Raw genomic sequence first — 19,866 nt, 5'->3', positions numbered from 1 at the left:
GCAGAGTGGCGGGGGAGGGGGGGGCTTTGGGAGGCGGCCACGCGGGCCCCTCGCGTGTTTCGGGGGGAACAAAAAAGCAGGCACGGGCTGGGGGCGCTGGCTCACGGCTGAGTTGGGAGGGTCTAGAGAGAGAGACCCAGCGGCCCCGCGCGCCTCCCGAAGGTCCGGGACTCGCGCGCCTCCGCTAGAGGGAGCGCGGGATACAGCCGTGCGGGGGCGGGGAGGCCGGCCCCGGCCCGACGCCAGCGCTGCTAGGAGCCGCGGGCAGGTCTCGCCCCGCCCGCGTCTGGGCCCGCCCCCTGGGTGTGGGATGATTGACTTGAGCCTGACAGCCAATCGGACAGCGTTGGTGCGGGCCCGGGGGCGGGGCGGCGCCGGGCCGGCTCCCGGAGCGGAGCGGTATTTACGGCGCGCAGCGGGGCTGCAGGAGGCGGGCGCAGCGGGAGCCAGCCGCCGGCGGTGTCTGTGCGCGCTCGCCTCCCTCCGCGAAGCGGCCGGCCGGGAGGGAGTGCATCCGAGAGCTCCACCCTGAGTGCGGCCCGAGCGGAGCCAAGGAACCGGTGTCCGTAGGGTCGGCCGGCCCGCTCGTCCCCTCGGCACACCCTCCAGCCGCTTTCCATGCTCCGGACGCTGCCTGTCCCCTCGCCCCGTCGCTGACGCGCGGCGCCCGCCTCCCTGCGCTGCCCCCATGCACTGCGCGCTCCGGGAGTCGTAGGCTGCAGTGGCCCGCGGCTCCGGGACCGGCGGTGGCTCCGCGGCCGTGGGGGCGTCAATGGATCGCCATTCCAGCTACATCTTCATCTGGCTGCAGCTCGAACTCTGCGCCATGGCCGTGCTGCTCACCAAAGGTGGGTGTCCGCCGGCGGGCAGGGGCGCGCGCGGGGTCCCGGGCGGCCGCCCTGCGAGCCTTGGAAGCCGGTCGCCTGGGCTTTGTTAGCGGCGGGCGAGGCTTCCTCCCGCGCCAGAGCCCGCAGGTCACGACAAGTTGCTTGTTCTTAGAAGTCGCGGTGGTGACTTCGCGGCCGAATCGGGTGGGCGTCTCGGGCCCGGCTCGTGGAGGGGCGGCCGGACCCTCGGGGCAAGTGGTTGTCACAGTGTTGGTGTAAGTCTGTCTGGGGTGAACTTAAGAAGGTGCGCGGCCGGGGAGCGGGGCGGTGGTGTGGGCTCGGACGCCGCCTCCCTGCCTACCCCGGGGCGGGGAAGCCCTGGAGGGACCGCAGACCCCCATCCTCAGCTGCGATGTGCCTGGGCGTGCGTCTCCTAGTGAGTGTGTCACTCTCTTTGAGTCTGTTTCTGTATTTGAATATACCTTTGTATTTGAGTGTGTCTGTTGTGTGTCTGTATTTGCATTTGTCTCTCTCTTTGAGCCTGCCTTTGTATTTGAATGTGCCTCTGCTCCCGAGTGTTTCTTGGGTCTCCCAGTGAGTGTCCCTGTGAACCAGCGAGTGTGTGCCTCCCTCCCTCCCTCCCGGAGTGTAGGTGTGCGGCTGTGTGTGCAGCGTGCAGGAGTCTATGCTGTGTTCTTCTGAGTGGCCGGGAGGAGAAGGCTCTGTCTGTGGTCCCAGTTCCCACTCACTCCGTATTTCGCAAATACTACTAAAAAGCAAAAACCAAAACAGCGCTTAGTTTCTTTTTCTCCCCTGCAGACTTTCACCTTTTAGTTTGAAATAACCCAAACTCCATCTAGATCTCAAGGTTTCCCCACCACCTACCCTGCCATGAACTACACATACATTTTTTTTTTTTAAATAGGAAGTGTTGTTTAGCTTTGCACCCCCCACTTTTCTCTAATTGCCATGTAGCAGGCATGAGGTTAAAGGATAAGCCAGCCCAGCAAGGATGATGTGCTACAGTATTTATTTATTTTGGAAGGAAGGGTGTAATTAACCCTAAATAACAGCCCTCTCCGCCCGAGAGGGGAGCCTCCTGGTCCTATCAAAGGCGGGCAGAGCAGGGAGGGACTGAGGCTGACATGAAGTCACAGATACCGAAACTATGTGCCTGATAATGATATAATTAGGGGATCAGAGATTTCTGACTGCTGCTGACTTCAAAAGCTTTAAGAGAAGCCAGCAGTCTCTCCTGTAGCCATCTTGACTAAAGCAGACATTTTTGTTTAATCACTACATACAGTAAAAAGAGAGGGGGGTGGGGGGAACAGAAGAGCATTGTTCACTGTTTCAAAAGACCAGTCGCCTTTCTGGCCTTTTGTATGCCACAGGAAGAAACTTTATGAAACAACAGAAATATAGTTTCAATACAGTAATACAAAAGTTAATGCAACTTGCTCAAATGTGGCTCCAATTTCTTAAAAAAGTCGTTAGAACTTTTCTAGTTACCTGTCAAAATTTTATTAGACTGTTTTAGGTCATTGAAAATAGAGTATGTTAAATAGGCTCTCATAAACATTTAAGCAGCATTTCACTTGCATTCAGCTTTTTTTTTTCTTCCTGCATGAGGTCTGAGGTGAATAGGATCAAAACAGACTTTTAATCTGTTTTATTTCAACCTTAAATCTCTATATGGGGTTTGTCAGACTAGGGACATGTAGTTATCATCAATCACATAATACCAGTGAGCTTTACGCAAAAAATCAAGCTGGAAAGAGGAGAAAACCTCTGCAAAGCAAGCTCCTGTCTTGAAGGTCTTCCTGGAGAAGGGTCTTGGGCCCAGACCCAGGACAGGGAGTGTCGATACAGAAATTTAGAATAGCAGCAAGACCTCCAGCTTTGGACCGTTAAACTCAGCTTGCCGAAGATCTACATATAGTTGGCTAGTCTTTTCAGAACTGAAGCATTAGCAGCCTCTGGTGAAAACTGAGCATGCCATACGGTGGCCTGGAATTTGGACAGATAATTAAATGAGACACCTTACTCAGGCATTCACAGAGAGGAGTAAAGGTGAGGGTAGGAAGAGGGGTTTAGTTTCAGAGTGGCGGTTTCAGTAACTAGTCAGAACTTCAGATTGGGAAGCTGGAGAGAGGCGGGTGCGTTAGTTTAATTTACAGTAGCTTTAGCTGTGGCATGTGACAATGACTGGAGTCCACTGGGTTGGAAATCATACTAGTGATAACTCTGAGACCCAGATTATTTCAACTAGAAATTGATGTTAAAAGCCTCAGATCTTACATTGAAGCAAAAGGTTAACAGTGACTCACAAAGTAAGTTTTATAAAGGAAACTTTAATCACTTCCTGTAGAAAAATTTGAGGTTTCCTTAAGGATTTTTCATTGAACCAGCAGAGGATTTTCAGATTCAGTGTTTCCCCTTTTAGATCCCATGTTGAATTACATGTAAAACTGGGGAGTTACGGGGAGGAGAAGTTAGCCTTGCAGTTTTTACATTCTCCCCTCCACCCCCAGATTTATGACTTTCCATTTGGGCTGAAAGAAATTGACTTTGGCAAGCAAACCACTAATTGTAAACTGCCTAGTTCCTGTTTTACAATATACTAAAAGCTCCTCTGCATGAAAAGATCTTTATAGGCAAAGTTTGCCTTTTCTAGAGAGGTTGCAAATAGCTGCCCAGTTTCATAGTTTTAAAACCTCCTGACTGGAGCAGTTTCTAGATTGTTGTGTTTCTAGTTAATAACTTTATAAAGTGTTAGCTAAAGCTCTTAAATCTTGGCACAGCCCTTCGAGGTAGTAAACAATTCAGTAGTTCCGATCAAATATTTATACTGACAAAATAAAAAAGCCTAGCATTTTCATTTTGTATGGTCATGTAGGATTAATTGAGTAAATGATGTAATTTTACCTTATTGTAGGAGAAATTATTGTGATTATGATTCTCCCTCACAAACAAGAGTATTATTTTTAATTACTAACTTAACAGAAACCTAAATTGAACTTTGATTCTCTGCTACTGGGGTTAATACATTTCTAAAATCGTATTTAACTGGGTTGAAATTAAAGCACAGGCTTACACTAAGGGCTTTCCCAGTCTGCATGGTCTACTGTTGTTGTAAGCACTCAGCTAAATATTCTAAAAGTGCCTTTGAGCTTGGGATTTAGCATTCACTTAAGCAGACGCATTATCTGGTCTCTGAAGAAGTTTGATGCAGTTTCTCATTGTTTTCAGGTGAAATCAGATGCTACTGTGATGCTGCCCACTGTGTGGCGACTGGCTATATGTGTAAATCTGAGCTGAGTGCCTGCTTCTCTAGGCTTCTTGATCCTCAGAACACAAATTCCCCACTCACCCATGGCTGCCTGGACTCTCTCGCAAGCACAGCAGACATCTGCCAAGCCAAACAGGCACAAAACCACTCTGGCACCGCCATACCCACATTGGAATGCTGTCATGAAGATATGTGCAATTACAGAGGGCTGCATGACGTTCTCTCTTCTCCCAGAGGAGAGGCCTCAGGTAGGTAGCAGCGCTTTCTAACCAGAATGCTTGCCTGATCTCTGCAGTTTTGTGACAGCCAAGACTTTGTATGTCTGCTATTGATTTTGTTGTTAATCTAATTAGAGACAGCAGAGGGAGAAGAATGGCTGAATGCAGAGATGCATCTCTATTGAGTAGCTTTTATGTCTGCTTGAGCATTAGATGTCTGTCTACATAATAGGTTTTGCCTGTTTTTTTCAAGTTGGAAGACATTAAAAGACCACTAATACTCTAATGAGAGTCTGTAAACAGATGTTTTTGTAATCTTTCGCATTGTTTTTGCAACATGTATTTCCTAAATATTGTTGACTTAATTGTAGGCTATTTATTGGGGTGCCTGGTTTAAAATGGATAGATGAGCGTGAATAGGTACAGGAGGGGTTAACATGGTTTTGCTTGTGCTCCTTTAGGACAAGGAAACCGGTATCAGCACGACGGTAGCAGAAACCTCATCACCAAAGTGCAGGAGCTGACGTCTTCCAAAGAGTTGTGGTTCCGGGCAGCAGTGATTGCTGTTCCTATTGCTGGAGGGCTGATTTTAGTGTTGCTTATTATGTTGGCCTTGAGGATGCTGCGAAGTGAGAACAAGAGACTGCGGGATCAGCGGCAGCAGATGCTCTCCCGTTTGCACTACAGCTTTCATGGACACCATTCTAAAAAGGGGCAGGTTGCAAAGTTGGACTTGGAATGCATGGTGCCGGTGAGTGGGCATGAGAACTGCTGTCTGACCTGTGACAAAATGAGACAAGCAGACCTCAGCAACGACAAGATCCTCTCCCTCGTGCACTGGGGCATGTATAGTGGGCACGGGAAGCTGGAATTCGTATGACCGTGTCTTATCTGAACTGAGCTTCTTGGACGCTTGAAGGCCTTTGAGTTCCGCTGGACAGGAGCACTTTATCTGAAGAAAAACAAACTCAACGTAATCAACTTTGAGAGACAAAATGACCTCTGCAAACAGAATCTTGGATGTTTCTTCTGAAGGATTATTTGCACAGACTTACATACAGTCAAATGAATTTTTTGCTTTGAAATTATAGAAAGCAAAGAGAAGACTATGTACACACTGTTACCAAGGTGATTTGCATCTGAGGGAGCTGGAATGAGTACCTAAATAAACTAAAATGTGTTCTATGTAAGCTCCTACATCTTGATTTATTGTAAAGATTTAAAAATATATATCTATATTTTTGTCTGAAATTGAGCAGTGTCTTGTCATAAATTAAAAACTAAGTGGGAAGTGTAAGACACTACATGTTAACTATATAAATGAAGATCTGTTGCTCAGAGTAGGATTTGGCTTGGTCTTCCTTCCTTTCTTTTGTTTCAAAAACGAGACCAAAATCTTGTTTATTCTTACATGCATATGTGTAATTCTCCTACAGCATGTAGAATATCTAAATGGACTGCCCAGCATTTATTTTAAGTGTCTTACCCACATTTTTTGTTTGGATCATTCTGTTTTTTAACTTTTATCTAAGAGAAATCTTAAGCATATTTATATCAGGTCAGATATGATTGATCTGTTAGTGAAGTTGCCTTAGCAAGCCTACTATTACCTATCAACTTGATCCACTTGCTCTTTAATACTTTTAAATACGTCTACCTCCAACCAGGAAAAAAAAACAACTAAAGTTAACTTATTTTGGTAAAGTTAGTCACTGCCTACTTCTACTGTTTACTCTGTCTCAAACCGAATTAAATATTTTGGACTCCAAGTTAGCCAGACTTTATTGTACCATGCTCCCAGTTTTCAAAATGTCTTTAAACACAGTGTTATACTAATATTTTATCTTATTTTTGACTTCTGAAATTTTAGAAAGGTTTTCCATAGTGAACACTATATTATCAATTGAGATTTAAATAACACACAGTGCTTCTAGTTTTTCTTCCCCAAACGATCCTTTTATTAACATAACCAAACTGTAGCCACTAACTTAATACCCCAGTGTTTCCGCTCCTGTAGGACTTTCTGTCTGGCAACACTGCGTAGCCTGAGTTGAAACTCCTGTCACATTTGTGTACCTTTCTCCCCAAATGGATCTTTTTAATCTTAAATGAGAATAATTTGCCATGTAGGGTTTTCCCTCAATTCTTTTGTATATTGGAAACTTTTGCTTAATTAACCTATTGCCTACATATTTGAGTATGGGGTTTTCTTTTATGAATATTATAGAGTTTTTTAAAAATATCATCTGGAATATTTTATGATGAGTATAATTTGGGTCCCCAAAGACAGATATGCAGTAGCCAAGCTCATGGAAGAATCTGAATTGAAAGGACTAATCTAAAGATGAGTACTTAGATTATTTAATAGTTAATAGACCACAGCCCAAATAATTTAGGCTATGGAATAAATATGCATCTTAATAAATGACAGATTTGTTTTGTGCTTTTTGAGATTGACAGTTTGTGCATTCATGCCTTAACAATTTATGTGTTAAGTTTTATGTGTGTCAATTTCTGAGGGAGCCAAAGAATTGTTTAACCTAACTATTGATCAAAATTGCCATTGATAAAATTTCAAGTCCTCACCTTTGCTTTCTAACTCTATGTCAAAGTATAGTTTTTCCACTTAGATTAAAAGACTTGCTCCTTAAGCCTTCTCATTTCATGTACAACACCATACAAGTTCAGTGATTCTTTAATTAGCCAGCCTTTATTTCACTTCTGTAGAGTTATTTCCTTCTGCTTGCCCTGCTATTCTCCATTCATTCAATTTCTTCCAAGTACCAGGTAACAAAGAACTCATCAACTCATTAGGGAATATAGCAATGAAGGATTTAAATTCATGTGCTTAGAAACACTTGGAAATCCATAAACTCCGTATTCCAGGAAAGGTCTGGGTCCAGGCTAAAGCTAAAATCACACAACTTGAATGGAAGGTAAATGCAGTGTCTTCACTTGGTTCTATGTTTCTTCATCTGGGTCTTGTTCTTTATACTGTACATTCATGAGACTGTTGGCATCTACCTTTTCGCTGGGGTGGTGGCACTGTGCCCATGCTCTGTCAGACTGGGTGTTCTGGTGCTCATGTTCCAGCCATTTAATAGACTGGCTCTGTCTCTTTTGCTAATAACAATCCTCTTCTTTTAAGTCCTGTCATTCATTTAGTATTTGCACATGTCTTAAAGTCAGATCTAGGCATAACTTAGCCTTTCAATGAAAATATTGCAGGTTTCCCAACTTTGATTTTTACTAAGAACTAAATATAGTTTCTCCTTTTGCTTTCCTATGAGAGTGTAGAAGTTGCCAAGAATGGAGATAAAGGACCCTTCATGAAATAACTACCTACCTGATTCAGTGATGTAAGAATGGTAATGACTGGTTTATTTGTTTTTCCCTCATAGACATGTTTACTGTTACTTTGAGGTGTCAGTACCAGGCTGGGCTAACCAGGAACAGCCCTTGTTTAATATTGACATAAAACTCACCCATTTCTAAGTGTAAATTTGCCCAAATCGAGACAAATGGGACCAAATTTGCCGTGTTTTTGTATCTACATCCCTTACATTCTATCCCTTAAAAAAAATTGATCTGAACATGGTTATGTCTTTTATGTTACTCCCCCCACCCTCTTATTTTGAATGGCTCGGAGGCTTTCTAGAAATTGACTAATGTGTCTCTAATTTCTGCTGAACTGATTTTATTAAAAACACCACACCATAGGGGGTTTGACCTTCTAAAATACCAAATGTGTCTGCTTTAGAAAATCACAAAACTCTCCTCTGAAGAGCTCATAAATCTGTTTTCAATGTGAGTTGATTATAGGCTACAAGCTTGAAAGCAGTGGCATCTAGTATCATGAATCTGAAACTAGCCTTTTGGGGGCCAAGACAGCTTTTTTCCCTTATAACCTCTGTCTCAGTTCAAATAACTAAACTTCTAAACGTTGCCTGGTGTGATGAGGCTGAGCTCACAGGACAGCAGTCAAGCTCACTTTGGAGTCTCACAGCCTGGCTTCAAAGGCTGTCTTTGTCCCTAATAGCTGTGCGAACTTGGGCAAATGACTTGAACTTCTTAGAATACTAAGTTTTGTTACCAATAAAATGGGATCAATGATAATGCTTTATGAGATGATTATGAGGAAATAGTGGCCCAACTTCCCTCAAAATTTGAGAACTTGTGCCTATTACTTACTTGACTTTTTCATATTTCAGATCTTTGCATATTTGAGATTTGAAAGCCCTTTAATCACCTGCAGGCTGGGTTTAGTGTTTTTAATATTTGCTTTAAATTTATTGTTTTTAGTCTCATATCTACTAATTACGTTGGTTTGTAATTATTTCCTTTTGGAATAATCTCGGTGGCTACTAATAGGAACATTTTAATTTGATGTAGGTATTTTGTTTTTTGGTGTTTGGCAGAACGAAGTTCTTTTAGAGTTTCAGCTGTTCTGGATTGTTAACCCATTGAGAAAACCAAGAGTAAAATTAAGTGACAGATAATGTTTCAGAATTGCTTGAACAGTTTGTGTCTGATTGATGTATTCTAGACAAGTGGTACCATCAATTACAATTTGCCCCACAGGTGTTCCCAACAAAATACAAATAGTTCCAAAACTAGTTTTAGGGACTTTGTAAATTTGGGGGCGGGACAGGGGGGCTACTTAGTGAAAAATCCATTTAATTTCCCTGGATGAAGTTAATTTAGTTACTTTGTTTGTCACAGTTGTAATGGAAAAAAAATAACTGCTCCAGAGACCAACTCACTCCCTTCTCCTCTACCCAATTCATTCTGTTCAAGTCTTCCTCACTCTGTTGACTTAAAAGGCAGATTGGTGATCTGAGAATTTGAGACTCAAAAAAATAATGAAATTAAATGTTCTTTCAAATTTTTTCAACTCTTTATTTGGGGTACAGTTTTAGACTTTATACATGTCCTTCTTAATTGGCTAACACAGCACCATTCTGCAGCTTAGTGATGTCGTTCACTTGTCTGCCATTCCAGAAATTTGGAGATGGAAGTGGGAAGGTGGTAAGCTGAGTTTAACCAGGGATTTAATTCTTGCGGCAAGGCAGCAATTTTCCAATGGATCTGCTTTTATTTATTACTAGAGGAGGCCTAATAGCCAAATTTCTGCAAACTCCCCATTCTATGAATATGAAAAGCATAACCAGAAAGGCATTGACCTCCATCTTGGGAGATACTTTAGGTAAGCAGTTAGATAATATTTGTCATTCCTCAAGACATTTCATTCTATCTGGAGGCCAGTGGCCAGACAGCCTCTCAGGGGCTATTTCGCATTGTGTTTGGCTACCGTTATCTTATAGATTAGATTGATGTTGGACTAAATCTGAGTAGAACCCTAGAAAGATGAGTTAGTAATTATTTATTGCATCCCATGTGTAACAGTTATGTCATGCTGGTCCAATAGTCTTTGTAATTCTGGAATAATTTTGCACTTAACAATTTTCAGTGTTAATATAAGTAGATGATGGAATTTACGAGCAGCTAGCAATTTGTTTTTAGATGTGAGGACTACATTAGTTGTGATGAATTAATAAAGTCAGAGTCTGTTGTGTAAATTTACTCTGAAAGATCTCAAATTACAAACCTAATGGAACAAAAATTGTTTTAGCAGTTAAAACCAAGAGAAATACAGAAAGCTCTTTATCCTTTGTCGCTTCCTCTTGGAATTTCCCCCCGGGAACTGATGAGGACAGTGGAAAAACACCACACTTGTAAAAGCAGTTGCTTACTTTTCAAGTGTTGGAATTCTAATTTGAAGAATTTTTTTACCAAATTTAATGGATGTGATTTTGATACCATAGACTTCACAGTTGAGTTGGTAAATGGGGTATTTCTCATCTGGATTTAGGGATTACTCCCAGGCAGGCTCGGGGTAAGGATGGGGGAGGGGGGTGTTCTAGGATCAGTAACCTCTGAACGTTTCCACAATCCAAGCAAAGGAGAGCATGAGATGGACAGGTTAAGGCCTCTTGTTATCAAACCTCTGAATTCAGATTGTCAATAAATACACAAATGCTTCTTTCTCATTTGTTCCTCTATCCTAAACTATTGTTTTATAGATTTTTATATATATTTTTGTTTGGGAGGCCTAAAGGAAAACAAATTGCTAGTGAAGGGAGTTGAGGAGAAATAATTCAAATGGATCTGAAACTTAATGAAGCATTGCTAAGGTCGACCTGCTCAGCCTACCTTTTAAATTAGCAGTCTCCAACCTAATTTAAGCCAAGAAGTATATCATCATTTCCTATTAAACTAAGAGTTGTATTTTCATTTAAGTATTGTAAAATACCCAAAGTTTTTATCAAACTTCTGTTTTTCTAAGGAGGCAAGAACAAGTCACTGAGAGTTTTGTTGATGAATAACCTGGACTCAGCAGGCTGACTTAGCATTTCAACTTCAGCAGCTTGCCACAGCTACATTAGTTGAAGCTAATCTGGGGCAACTTTGGCAAATTTTCTTTTCTTCTCCTGAATGAACCTTTGACTAGAGAGGCTATAATTAAAGCAACAGTTTGCTGCATCTTTCATTCAAGGACACACCAAAAGTTATAAATTATCTTCCCCCCCCTCAAACACTTAGCATCTTCATTCGATGATTACTTTTTATCTCAAAACTCAAAGGACTGTTATACATCCATATATTTACAGTTTTATAATTCAGACTTTTATGTATGTTTCTAGTTTCTCACATTCCTTGTATTTATGTAAAAATATTATATATACATATACATATACATATACATATACATATACATATACATATACATTTCCTATGACCCTGGCTCAAACCAATGTCAACCTGCTTCCAGTAGTGTTTGTTAAAAATATGAATAAAGTGTGGAAAAGAGAAACCCCATTTCTTTAAAAGCATCACTGTTGTCAGCATTTTCAAAGGCAAACTTCTTTGCTGGAAAGAGGAAAACTCATTCTCTCTGCAAAACCTGGTGGAGCAGTGATCATGCTTGATTTGAAGCTCAGAGTCATCTGGGATTCTTCTCTTCTGACCACCAATTTCTCAGGCTGACAGAGCTCAGAGTTGGTGCTGCTGTAGAAGGCTGTCTGAAGGGGGATTTGCATGTCCATCAGGGATCGCTAAATGTCAAGGGTCATTTCCCTGGCCTGACACTTGATTGTGAAGCAGGTTTAGAAGTAAATCTTTCAAGGGGCCGGATTGTGACACACACTGTAGTCAGACAATAAAACCCGACCTCCTCAACCATCTTGTTTAGCAATGGGAGGTTGTTTGTTGGTATTAGTATGCAAATTGCAGTGAGTAGCTAACAGGTTGCTTTGAAATGCTCAATTTGTTTATCCTGATCTTTTCTTTGTGGGCAGATTTATGGAGCTCTTTTTCATGGTTCTCAGCAATGAATTAGGTCCGTCCGAGTCCACAGCCTTTTCATTAACTCCAGTTGGGCTGCAGGAGCGGGAATGCTCTGCTGCTTGGAGGGACCTGCTGGGAGGCGGCGGGCTCAAGCAGTTCTGGAGGGAAATGCTCTCAGACTGGGGCTGAGCCACCAAAAACACAAACTAAAAGGAAAACAACAACAACCACAACTTCTCTTTCAATATCTATCATAATGAATACCTCGTCTGGAAAAAAATAAATCTGCCATTTTCTTTGGTTTCATCTTCTTACCTCTTCTGGGAGAATGCCCTTCCCTCCTTGGCCCAAAGGAAGACCTGCCATTGAGTCTCTCACTAGGGCTGAGTCCTTGTATGAACTTGTTTTGGTCAAAGGCATTTCTTCAAAGGACTCATCCTAACGTTTTTATCGTCTTTATGAGATGCGAGGGTGAGCTTTTGGGTTCCTTGTCCTGAGAAGTCCGGGAATGAATTCATGGACAAGGGAGGGGTAAGCAAAAGGGTAGGGAAATTTATTACAGCGAAAGTAACAAAGCTCTCGGCACTAGAGAAAGGTCCCGAAAAGGGTTGCTGCAGAAGCTCCCCAGTCTGGGAGTTTATATTTCCTGCTCTTGCCCTCTATTGGCTCTTTCAAAAAAGCACCAGCCAACCTCCTTTTCCCCTCATCTCCCGGCTTTTAGATTCCGCTCTTGGGTTTAGGGGGAAAGAGTAGCTCTATGATTGACTGGTATATTCCTCCTATCTTGCTCACATCCTGACCAGCTGGGTCATCTCCACTTTATCTACCATCTTCCCTCCCAGAGGCCTTTACCCTAAACTGCCTGATCCCATCTAACTCCTTGTGTACCCCTCTGATTGGGACCACCCGGCTGCTTCCTGCTGCGTGGGAACGCTGTCAGGAGAGGACAGTCAAGGGCCTCGGAAAATCAGGTTGTCCATGCGGGATTCCATTTCCATAACCATCTGTAGTTTGAAGAGTTCTAGGGGAGAAAGCACAAAGTTCACTAAGAGGTTACAAATGCAGGATCCACAGCCCAAGAGGAGCTAGAGCCAAAGAGGGTCCGGAGCTCAGGGCCAGAGGCCGAGGAGGCCCAGGAGGAGGAGGAGCTGGAGGAGGAGACCTGGGCTGAGGGTCTCCCCAACCCCTGCCCACCACTGGCAGCCCCAGCACCCAAGAGAACCAGAATGGCTGGGAGCTGGCCCCCAGGGACCAGTTCAGGCCCCTCAGCCCCTTTCTCCACTCTGACTCCATGGCTGCACGTGCCCTGCCCACAGCAGCCGTCTCAGCAACAGTTGTGACAGTGGCTGAGCCTGGCACAGACCCCGACAGAGACCGCCCCCTGCCCCCCTTGGCCTCAAGGATCCTTTTTCTGATCATCAAACCTGCTTCTTGGGAAGTGGACAGTAGGGGGGATGGCCACCCCCACCTCAGCCCAACGCTGAGTCCCTTGACTTTTATATTCTGACTCCAAGGTATTGTTCAGACCTCAGCTCCTGGGGGCCAGCTGCTAGAGTCCCCCTCCCTGGTAGCCTCTAACCAGCATTCCCAGGCACCTGAGGCAGATGGAGAGATGGATGGGCAGGGGGACAGGGGGTGGCTGGGGCTGGACCAGCACCATTCCAGAGACAAGGCCAGTGCATAGCAAACTTGGAGACTCTCCTCTCCCTCGCCCCAATTCCAGCCCAGGCCAGATCAGGCTACACTAACCTCCCCTCCCCCTCACTCTCTCCTTGCCCTTCCTCACTGTCCTCTGGCCTTCCTCTCCCTTCTCCTCCCTTCTTCTGACTGATCCACCCAGGAGGACCACATAGCTGTGCTCACAGTGTCTTTTAAATGGTTCAGTTGGGGCGGTATCAGGGCTCCGTGCAACCTGAAGAAAGCTTTTGGTGCTTGTCATCACGGTCACCAGACCTTCTCTCCTCGTCCTGCCCTGTCTCCTTTCCTCCTCCTGGGTTCATTTAAAACAAGATTGTTGGTAGGTAATTAATTTGTTCAAAAGAAAACAAAAAGCAAAACAAGAAACTTGGTTCCAGCTGAAGCCTATTTTAATTTAATTTTGTTATTTTCCTCTATTTAGAAATAAAACCCTTAGCAACGTTAAAAAAAAATGCAGGGTCCAAAAATTAGGAGGAGCACTACAGAGACCAGGGGGCTAGAAAGAGTAGGAGCCAAGTTATGCCAGGCAGCCAGGAAGAGAGACTGCCTGATGTCCCTGCCCCGTGGGGTTTGTGCTTATGCAGCCATTCTGCTTGTTCTAGATTTCCCTTATCTTTGTCTCCACGAGGTGGGAGTTACTGATATAAGACAGCAGGTTTTGTTTATAACCACTCAGACGCCTCCTTGTTCTGCCAAGAGTTAATCAAGGGCTAAACGATTATCTAAGACTACATTAGCTAAGGAATCCAAGGATTTAGAGAGTCCTGCTCTGGCGGCCCGATCAGCTGCTAGCCTATTTCCTTCCGTGACCTCATTGCTCCTCTTTTGGTGACCTTTGCAATGTATAACGACTACCTCTGAGGGGAGGTATACTGAGGACAGAAGCTAATCAATCTCTTTATGCTGTTTAACAGGGGATCCATTAGCTGCCAAGAAATGTCTTTCCTCCCAGATGGCAGCAGGGGCATGGAGGACTAAGAAAGCATATTTAGCGTCAGTATACTAGTATCTGTTTACTCCCTTGCCCTCTCCGAGCTCTAATGCTCTTGTAAGGGCAATCGGCTCGTCTAACTGACCACTAGTGCCAGGAGAAGGGAGTGCTTTCCAGCGTGGTGGTGAGGGTGACCACAGCGTACCCAGCCTTACGCGCCCCATGTTCCACGAAAGAGCTTCCATTCACGAACAGGGTTAGACCAGGACTTTCTAAGGGAGTCTCCCTTAAGTCTTCTCTGGCTGCATAGGTTTGGAGTACTACCTGTTCAGAGTCATGCTTTGTATTCCTTTTTCTTCCAAGAGGAAGGTGACTGGGTTTAAAGAGGGCCATGTTTTTATTTTATTTGGACTATAGGTCCCTCTAATACAGTGGTTCTCAACCTTCCTAATGCCGTGACCCTTTAATACAGTTCCTCATGTTGTGGTGACCCCCAACCATAAAATTATTTTCGTTGCTACTTCATAACTGTAATTTTGCTACTGTTATGAATCGTAATGTAAATATCTGTGTTTTCCGATGGTCTTAGGCGACCCTGCTAGCGGTTCTCAACCTGTAGAGCCTAAGACCATCGGAAAACACAGATATTTACATTACGATTCATTAACAGTAGCAAAATTACAGTTATGAAGTAGCAACGAAAATAATTTTATGGTTGGGGGGTCACCACAACATGAGGACCTGTATTAAAGGGTCACGGCATTAGGAAGGTTGAGAACCACTGCTCTAATAGTAGTGCCTGATATTTGAGAAGACAGCTATCTGAAAGCCATGAGCTTCCTTTGGAGGATAGTAAAGCCGTGATATAATGGGGAGTAAGAACCGTCAGGTCCTTTCCTAAGGTGAACTTGGTGGCCTTTGGAACCAGCTGCGCCACAGCAGCCACCACCCACAAACAGCCCTTGGCCCCGATGTCCAGTTCTTTACTCAGATATCTCACTGGCTGTTGAGCAGGGCCTCAGACTTGGGTCAGTACTCCTAAGGTCATCCCTCCCCTTTCAGTTACACATAGGTTGAATTCTTGCCCTGTGGGGAGTCTCAAGGCTGGGGCTTGGAAGAGCGCCTCCTTGAGCTGGTTAAATGCTAGCTTGGACTCAGGCTCCCATTCAATAAACTGGCCTTCATTCTTTTGAGTCTCTTTCATTAAAGGTCTGGTTATTTCTCCGTATCCTGGGATCCAAAGTCTACAGAATCCCGTTTTCCTCAGAAATCCTCTTATTTGTTTGGGTATCTGAGGGAGTGGGAAGGGAGAGGCAGGTCTGATCCTGTCTTCCCCTAATGCCCTGGTGCCTGTGGTCAGGTTTAGCCCTGAAAACTTTATGGAGGTCTTGCAGAGCTGGGCCTTGGTCCTTGAGACCTTATACTCTTTCTCAGCCAAGAAGTTAAGCAAGGCTGTGTGTCTTCCTGTGAAATTTCCTCAAAGAGGAAAATATCACTTACATACCTTACTCTGTGGGTAAGTAAACTGATTTAAATCTTATGCTAGTGCTTGGCCAAACAAACGGGGGCTATCCCTAAACCCCTGGGGCAGAACAGTTCAAGTTAGCTGGGTGGGTTGGTCAGAGTGATCCTCAAATGCAAAGACATATTGTGAGCTGGGTCAAGGGGAATACAGAAAAAAGCATCCTTGAGGTCCAATACCAAAATATTCAGAGTCACCAGAGATTTGAGACATCAAAGTATATGGATTAGGAACTACGGGGTGTAAGGGTACCACCACCTCATTTATTAGGTGGAGATCCTGTACCAGTCTCCATTCCCTGTTGGGTTTTTGTACTCCCAAGATGGGGGAGTTGCATGGGCTATTATAGGGCTTAAGAAGACCCTGTGTTTTCAGGTTTCCCATAATTGCTTCTGGTAGGGAAAGGAGGTTGGGTCCTTGAGATGTATGTCCCATCCCACCTTTTCTTGCATAGCCATACTTCTGGTTTGATCTCAGTTTCGATTAGGGGCAGGCATAACACCTGCTCTGGGGCTATATATATTGTAGCACCTGATTGAGCTAATATATCTGGTCCCCAAAGAGGGGTAGGACTTTCTGGCATAATCAGGAAGGCATGTGAGAAGAGGAAATCACCCCAGTTACAGCAGCTGGGAGAATTGCCTAGTTGCAGGCTTCCCGGAGCCGCCACTAACGGTCCCATTATGAGAATGGGGGAGACCCGCGTTGGAGAGGAGAATGGAATAGGTAGCTCCAGTGTCTAGGAGGAAGTTGACTTTCTTTCCTTCAGTGGTTAGGATCACCCGAGGCCCAGCACCTGAGGCTCCTGGGTGAAGATGACCTTCAGGGCTGGAGCCAATGAGAGATGCCCGGGACCCTTCAGTCTTGTTGCTGAACCATTTGGTTAATGCCTCCCCGAGCCTGTCCATAAAGGCCTGAGGATTTTCATCTTTCCCTTGGCCTATGGATGATAGTTTGGAGTAATTCAGAAGCATGGAGCTACTCGTCCTCAGACCTTGTAACACACATGTCTGAAAATGCCTAGTCCACCATCCTCACAGAGGGCCACCTAGATCCCATTTAGGGTCCTCTAGGGGGACTGCCTGTTACCCAGTGGGGAAACATTCTTTATCTTGCTGGCAATTGGCATCTTGGGTGTTGGCTATGTAAAACTCATCTCCAAACTTTGTGCTGCTTCTAAGACTGTTTGTTTCTCTGAGCCTGAGATGGTCTGGTCTAGGAGGAGCATTACGTCATTCCAAGATAGACTGTGTCAGCCCCTGGAAGACATCTATATATTTATTGAGGTCATCCGAGAATTTTCCCAGGTCAGTCTTGATTTGCTTTAGGTCTTGCAATGAAAAAGGGTCCTGAACCCTGGTAGGCCTGAATTCACCCACTTTGGAGGGGATAGAGGGAAGTGGGGCATTCTGTTCCCATGTGCTCTAGTTGGCTCAGGGGGAATCTCCCACCTTGGGGTCCAGGATTAGGTTGGCTAAAGGGTACAGGAGAAGTATGAGGGGGATCCTTGTCCTTCTCAGGGACAGTGCAAGCTCGAGAGGACATGTTAGTCAATGCTGCCAAGAGAGCTGGCTTAATTTTGCACTGTTGGCATAACTTAGGATTGTGCCAGAGGAAAAAGAAGGCTTGGACATAGGGCACCTCGGACCATTTTCCTTCCCTCCTGCAAAATAAGTCTAATTGTAAAATGGTGTTATAGTTTATATTTCCCTCAGGAGACTATTTCTCCCTATCCAGTTTGTATTCAGGCCAGGCTTAGGAAGAGAAAAATATTAAGTGCTTCTTCTTCAAAGGCTGGGGGTCAAAAGAGTCCCAATTTTTCAGGATGCACTCTAGCAGGGTGGGGGTGGACTTGGCTGCAGAGGGTAAATTACCCATCTGAAAAGGCAGAGAACAAAAGGCACCCCTCTTCGTCCCCTTGTCATCTGTTCATGATCAGGGCATCCCCTGATCTCTGCTTATCTTCATGTGTGTGTGCGGCCACACATGAAGTGGGTCGGTCTAAGTAGCCGCTCTCACCACGCGACATCTTAAACTTCTCCCGGCTACTTATCCTAGGGGGTCTGGAGAAAACTCTAACTTGTCTGTACCTGGCCCACACCCAGATAAAATGGCGCCGGAGAGAGAGTTGTGTTTCCTGAAGGAGAGAAGTTAGGAGAGCCCGAAGGACAAGCATACTCAGGGTGGGGCCCGGTGGCCAGATGGCTGGAGCCAAGCAGACAGAGCCTAGAAGTTTCTGCTTGAGGCCAAATCAGCTATCAAAGCCATACGAAGCTTCAGGCTCTCGGTCTGATGGCTCTGTCTGCTCTAGAAATGAGTCAAGGCTTTAATACCAAGGACAGTAATTCCAGTGAAGGAGGCAAAGAAGGCATAATTCAGAGGCTTGAAGCAACTCCTCCTCAGACCTTGTAACACACAAGTCTGAAAATACCTAGTCCACCATTCTCCCAGAGAAGAAGAGTAGACCATGATGGTGGGCTCGGTCCCCTGCACCCAAAAGGACAGAGAGGGACTGACAATGGCAAAAGTGTTGAAGAGCCTCAATAACGGCCCCCTGGGAGTCCATCGGGGGCCCGCCTTGAACATGTGAGGGACCAGGGATGAAAGGCATTGGGCCACCCAACTCCTAAGATCCAGATGGAGAGGACACTGGGGGCAGTGGGGACCTGGGGACACCAATATTCTTTCTAAGAGGACCAAACCCTCACAATGTACAATCTCCACCAAAACATCCAAGCAGAAACAGGTTTTAAGGTCCCCTAAAATGAGAGACAGAGAATGCCATCCACTTATGCTCTGGTGGGTCAGGAAGGAGGACTTTTCTGAGCCTCCAAGTCAAACCAGTTTCTTCTGGGGCTTGGGAACGTCAGATCGGCCACATGCCCCTACTATCAGATAATCTGGTGAGAAATATGCGAGAAAGGAATTTGAGTTGGAGTTAGAACAACGTTCCCTATAATTAGGGGAATTAGACTGACCACCCTGAAAAAGCCTGTCCCCCGTGTCTTAAGTCCAGCAGCCATGCTAGTTGCTTTTAACTAGCTGACAGGGTCCTGGTGTTTCAAACCAGTGATCCCAGATGAGACCCCAAAGATGAGCCAAGAGTGTGAGCTGTTGGGTTTGTTGTCTGGAGAAGTCAAGGAATGAATTCACGGACAAGGGAGTGGTAAGCAGAGAGGGGTCCCCAAAAGGGTTGCTGCAGAAGCTCACTAGTCTAGGAGTTTATACTTCCTGCTTTTGACCTCTATTGGCTCTTTCATAAAAGCACCAGCCAATCTCTTTTTGCCCTCATTTCCCTGCTTTTAGTTCCCGCTCCAGTTCAGGGGGAGGGGCAACTCTGCAGTTGACTGGTACATTCTTCCCATCTTGCTCACATCCTGACCATCTGGCTATTTCCACTTTACCATCTTTCTTCCTTCCCCGAGGCCCTTACCCTAAACTGCCTGGTCCCATCTAACTCCTCATTTAGAGTGGCTCTGGTGTGTATGGTTTTGTCTTGTGAGGGACCTGAGTTCAGTAGGCTTGGCTTGTTACTAGTGGTATGACTCCAGGCTAATGAACCTCTCCATTGCCTCACTGACATATGGGGATAAATATTATCAGCACTTTGCATTATTGAGAGGATTAAATAAGATAATGCAAATAAAACTTTAACTCAATTCCTTGCAAAGTTGTAAAAGTTACCCATTAGCAGTAAGTATTGTTCCTTTTTACGCCCTCCAAATGCTTAGAGAAAGAAGCACCCAGGAGTCACCTGTGTACTTTACAGCCCAGAAAAGAGCCAGACTGGGTAGATTCAAAGATCCAGCGATGTTTATTCTTTTTTTTTATTTGTAAGTATCTTTAATTAGCCCAATTTAATCTGCCATGTTTGCATTTTGCTTAAGGCAGTAAGAAAGTACTTAATTTGAATGTAAAAAATATTGAAACTACCATATCCCTTGCAAAAAAAAAAATGTTACTTATTAGAACAGTGACGATGTTTGACACCAGTGAAGAGCAGTTTGTGTTAACATTCTCCAAAATCAGGA

General features: G+C 44.7%; 1 protein-coding gene across 1 annotated transcript; it reads left to right on the top strand.

Moving 5' to 3' along the window:
* The first annotated feature begins 412 nt into the window (after positions 1-412).
* BAMBI (BMP and activin membrane bound inhibitor) lies at positions 413-5,588 on the top strand. The gene is made up of 3 exons (XM_079769088.1): positions 413-848; positions 4,080-4,367; positions 4,799-5,588. The coding sequence occupies exons 1-3, from the start codon at positions 773-775 to the stop codon at positions 5,215-5,217; spliced, it is 783 nt and encodes a 260-aa protein (XP_079625214.1). The 5' UTR covers positions 413-772; the 3' UTR covers positions 5,218-5,588.
* The last annotated feature ends 14,278 nt before the right edge of the window (positions 5,589-19,866 follow it).

The sequence above is a fragment of the Cnephaeus nilssonii genome (assembly GCF_951640355.1).
Source record: "Cnephaeus nilssonii genome assembly, chromosome: 4".
NCBI classification, from domain to species: Eukaryota; Metazoa; Chordata; class Mammalia; order Chiroptera; family Vespertilionidae; genus Cnephaeus; species Cnephaeus nilssonii.
The sequence above is the reverse complement of the archived record's forward strand: the minus strand, read 5'-3'. Positions and strand labels throughout refer to the sequence as shown.

Bases quoted from the DNA above. Each gene is read 5' to 3' on its own strand.
- BAMBI (XM_079769088.1), top strand. From the start codon at position 773: ATGGATCGCCATTCCAGCTACATCTTCATCTGGCTGCAGCTCGAACTC. The intron at 849-4,079 runs GTGGGTGTCCGC...CATTGTTTTCAG, and splicing joins GGCCGTGCTGCTCACCAAAG to GTGAAATCAGATGCTACTGT. The intron at 4,368-4,798 runs GTAGGTAGCAGC...GTGCTCCTTTAG, and splicing joins TCCCAGAGGAGAGGCCTCAG to GACAAGGAAACCGGTATCAG.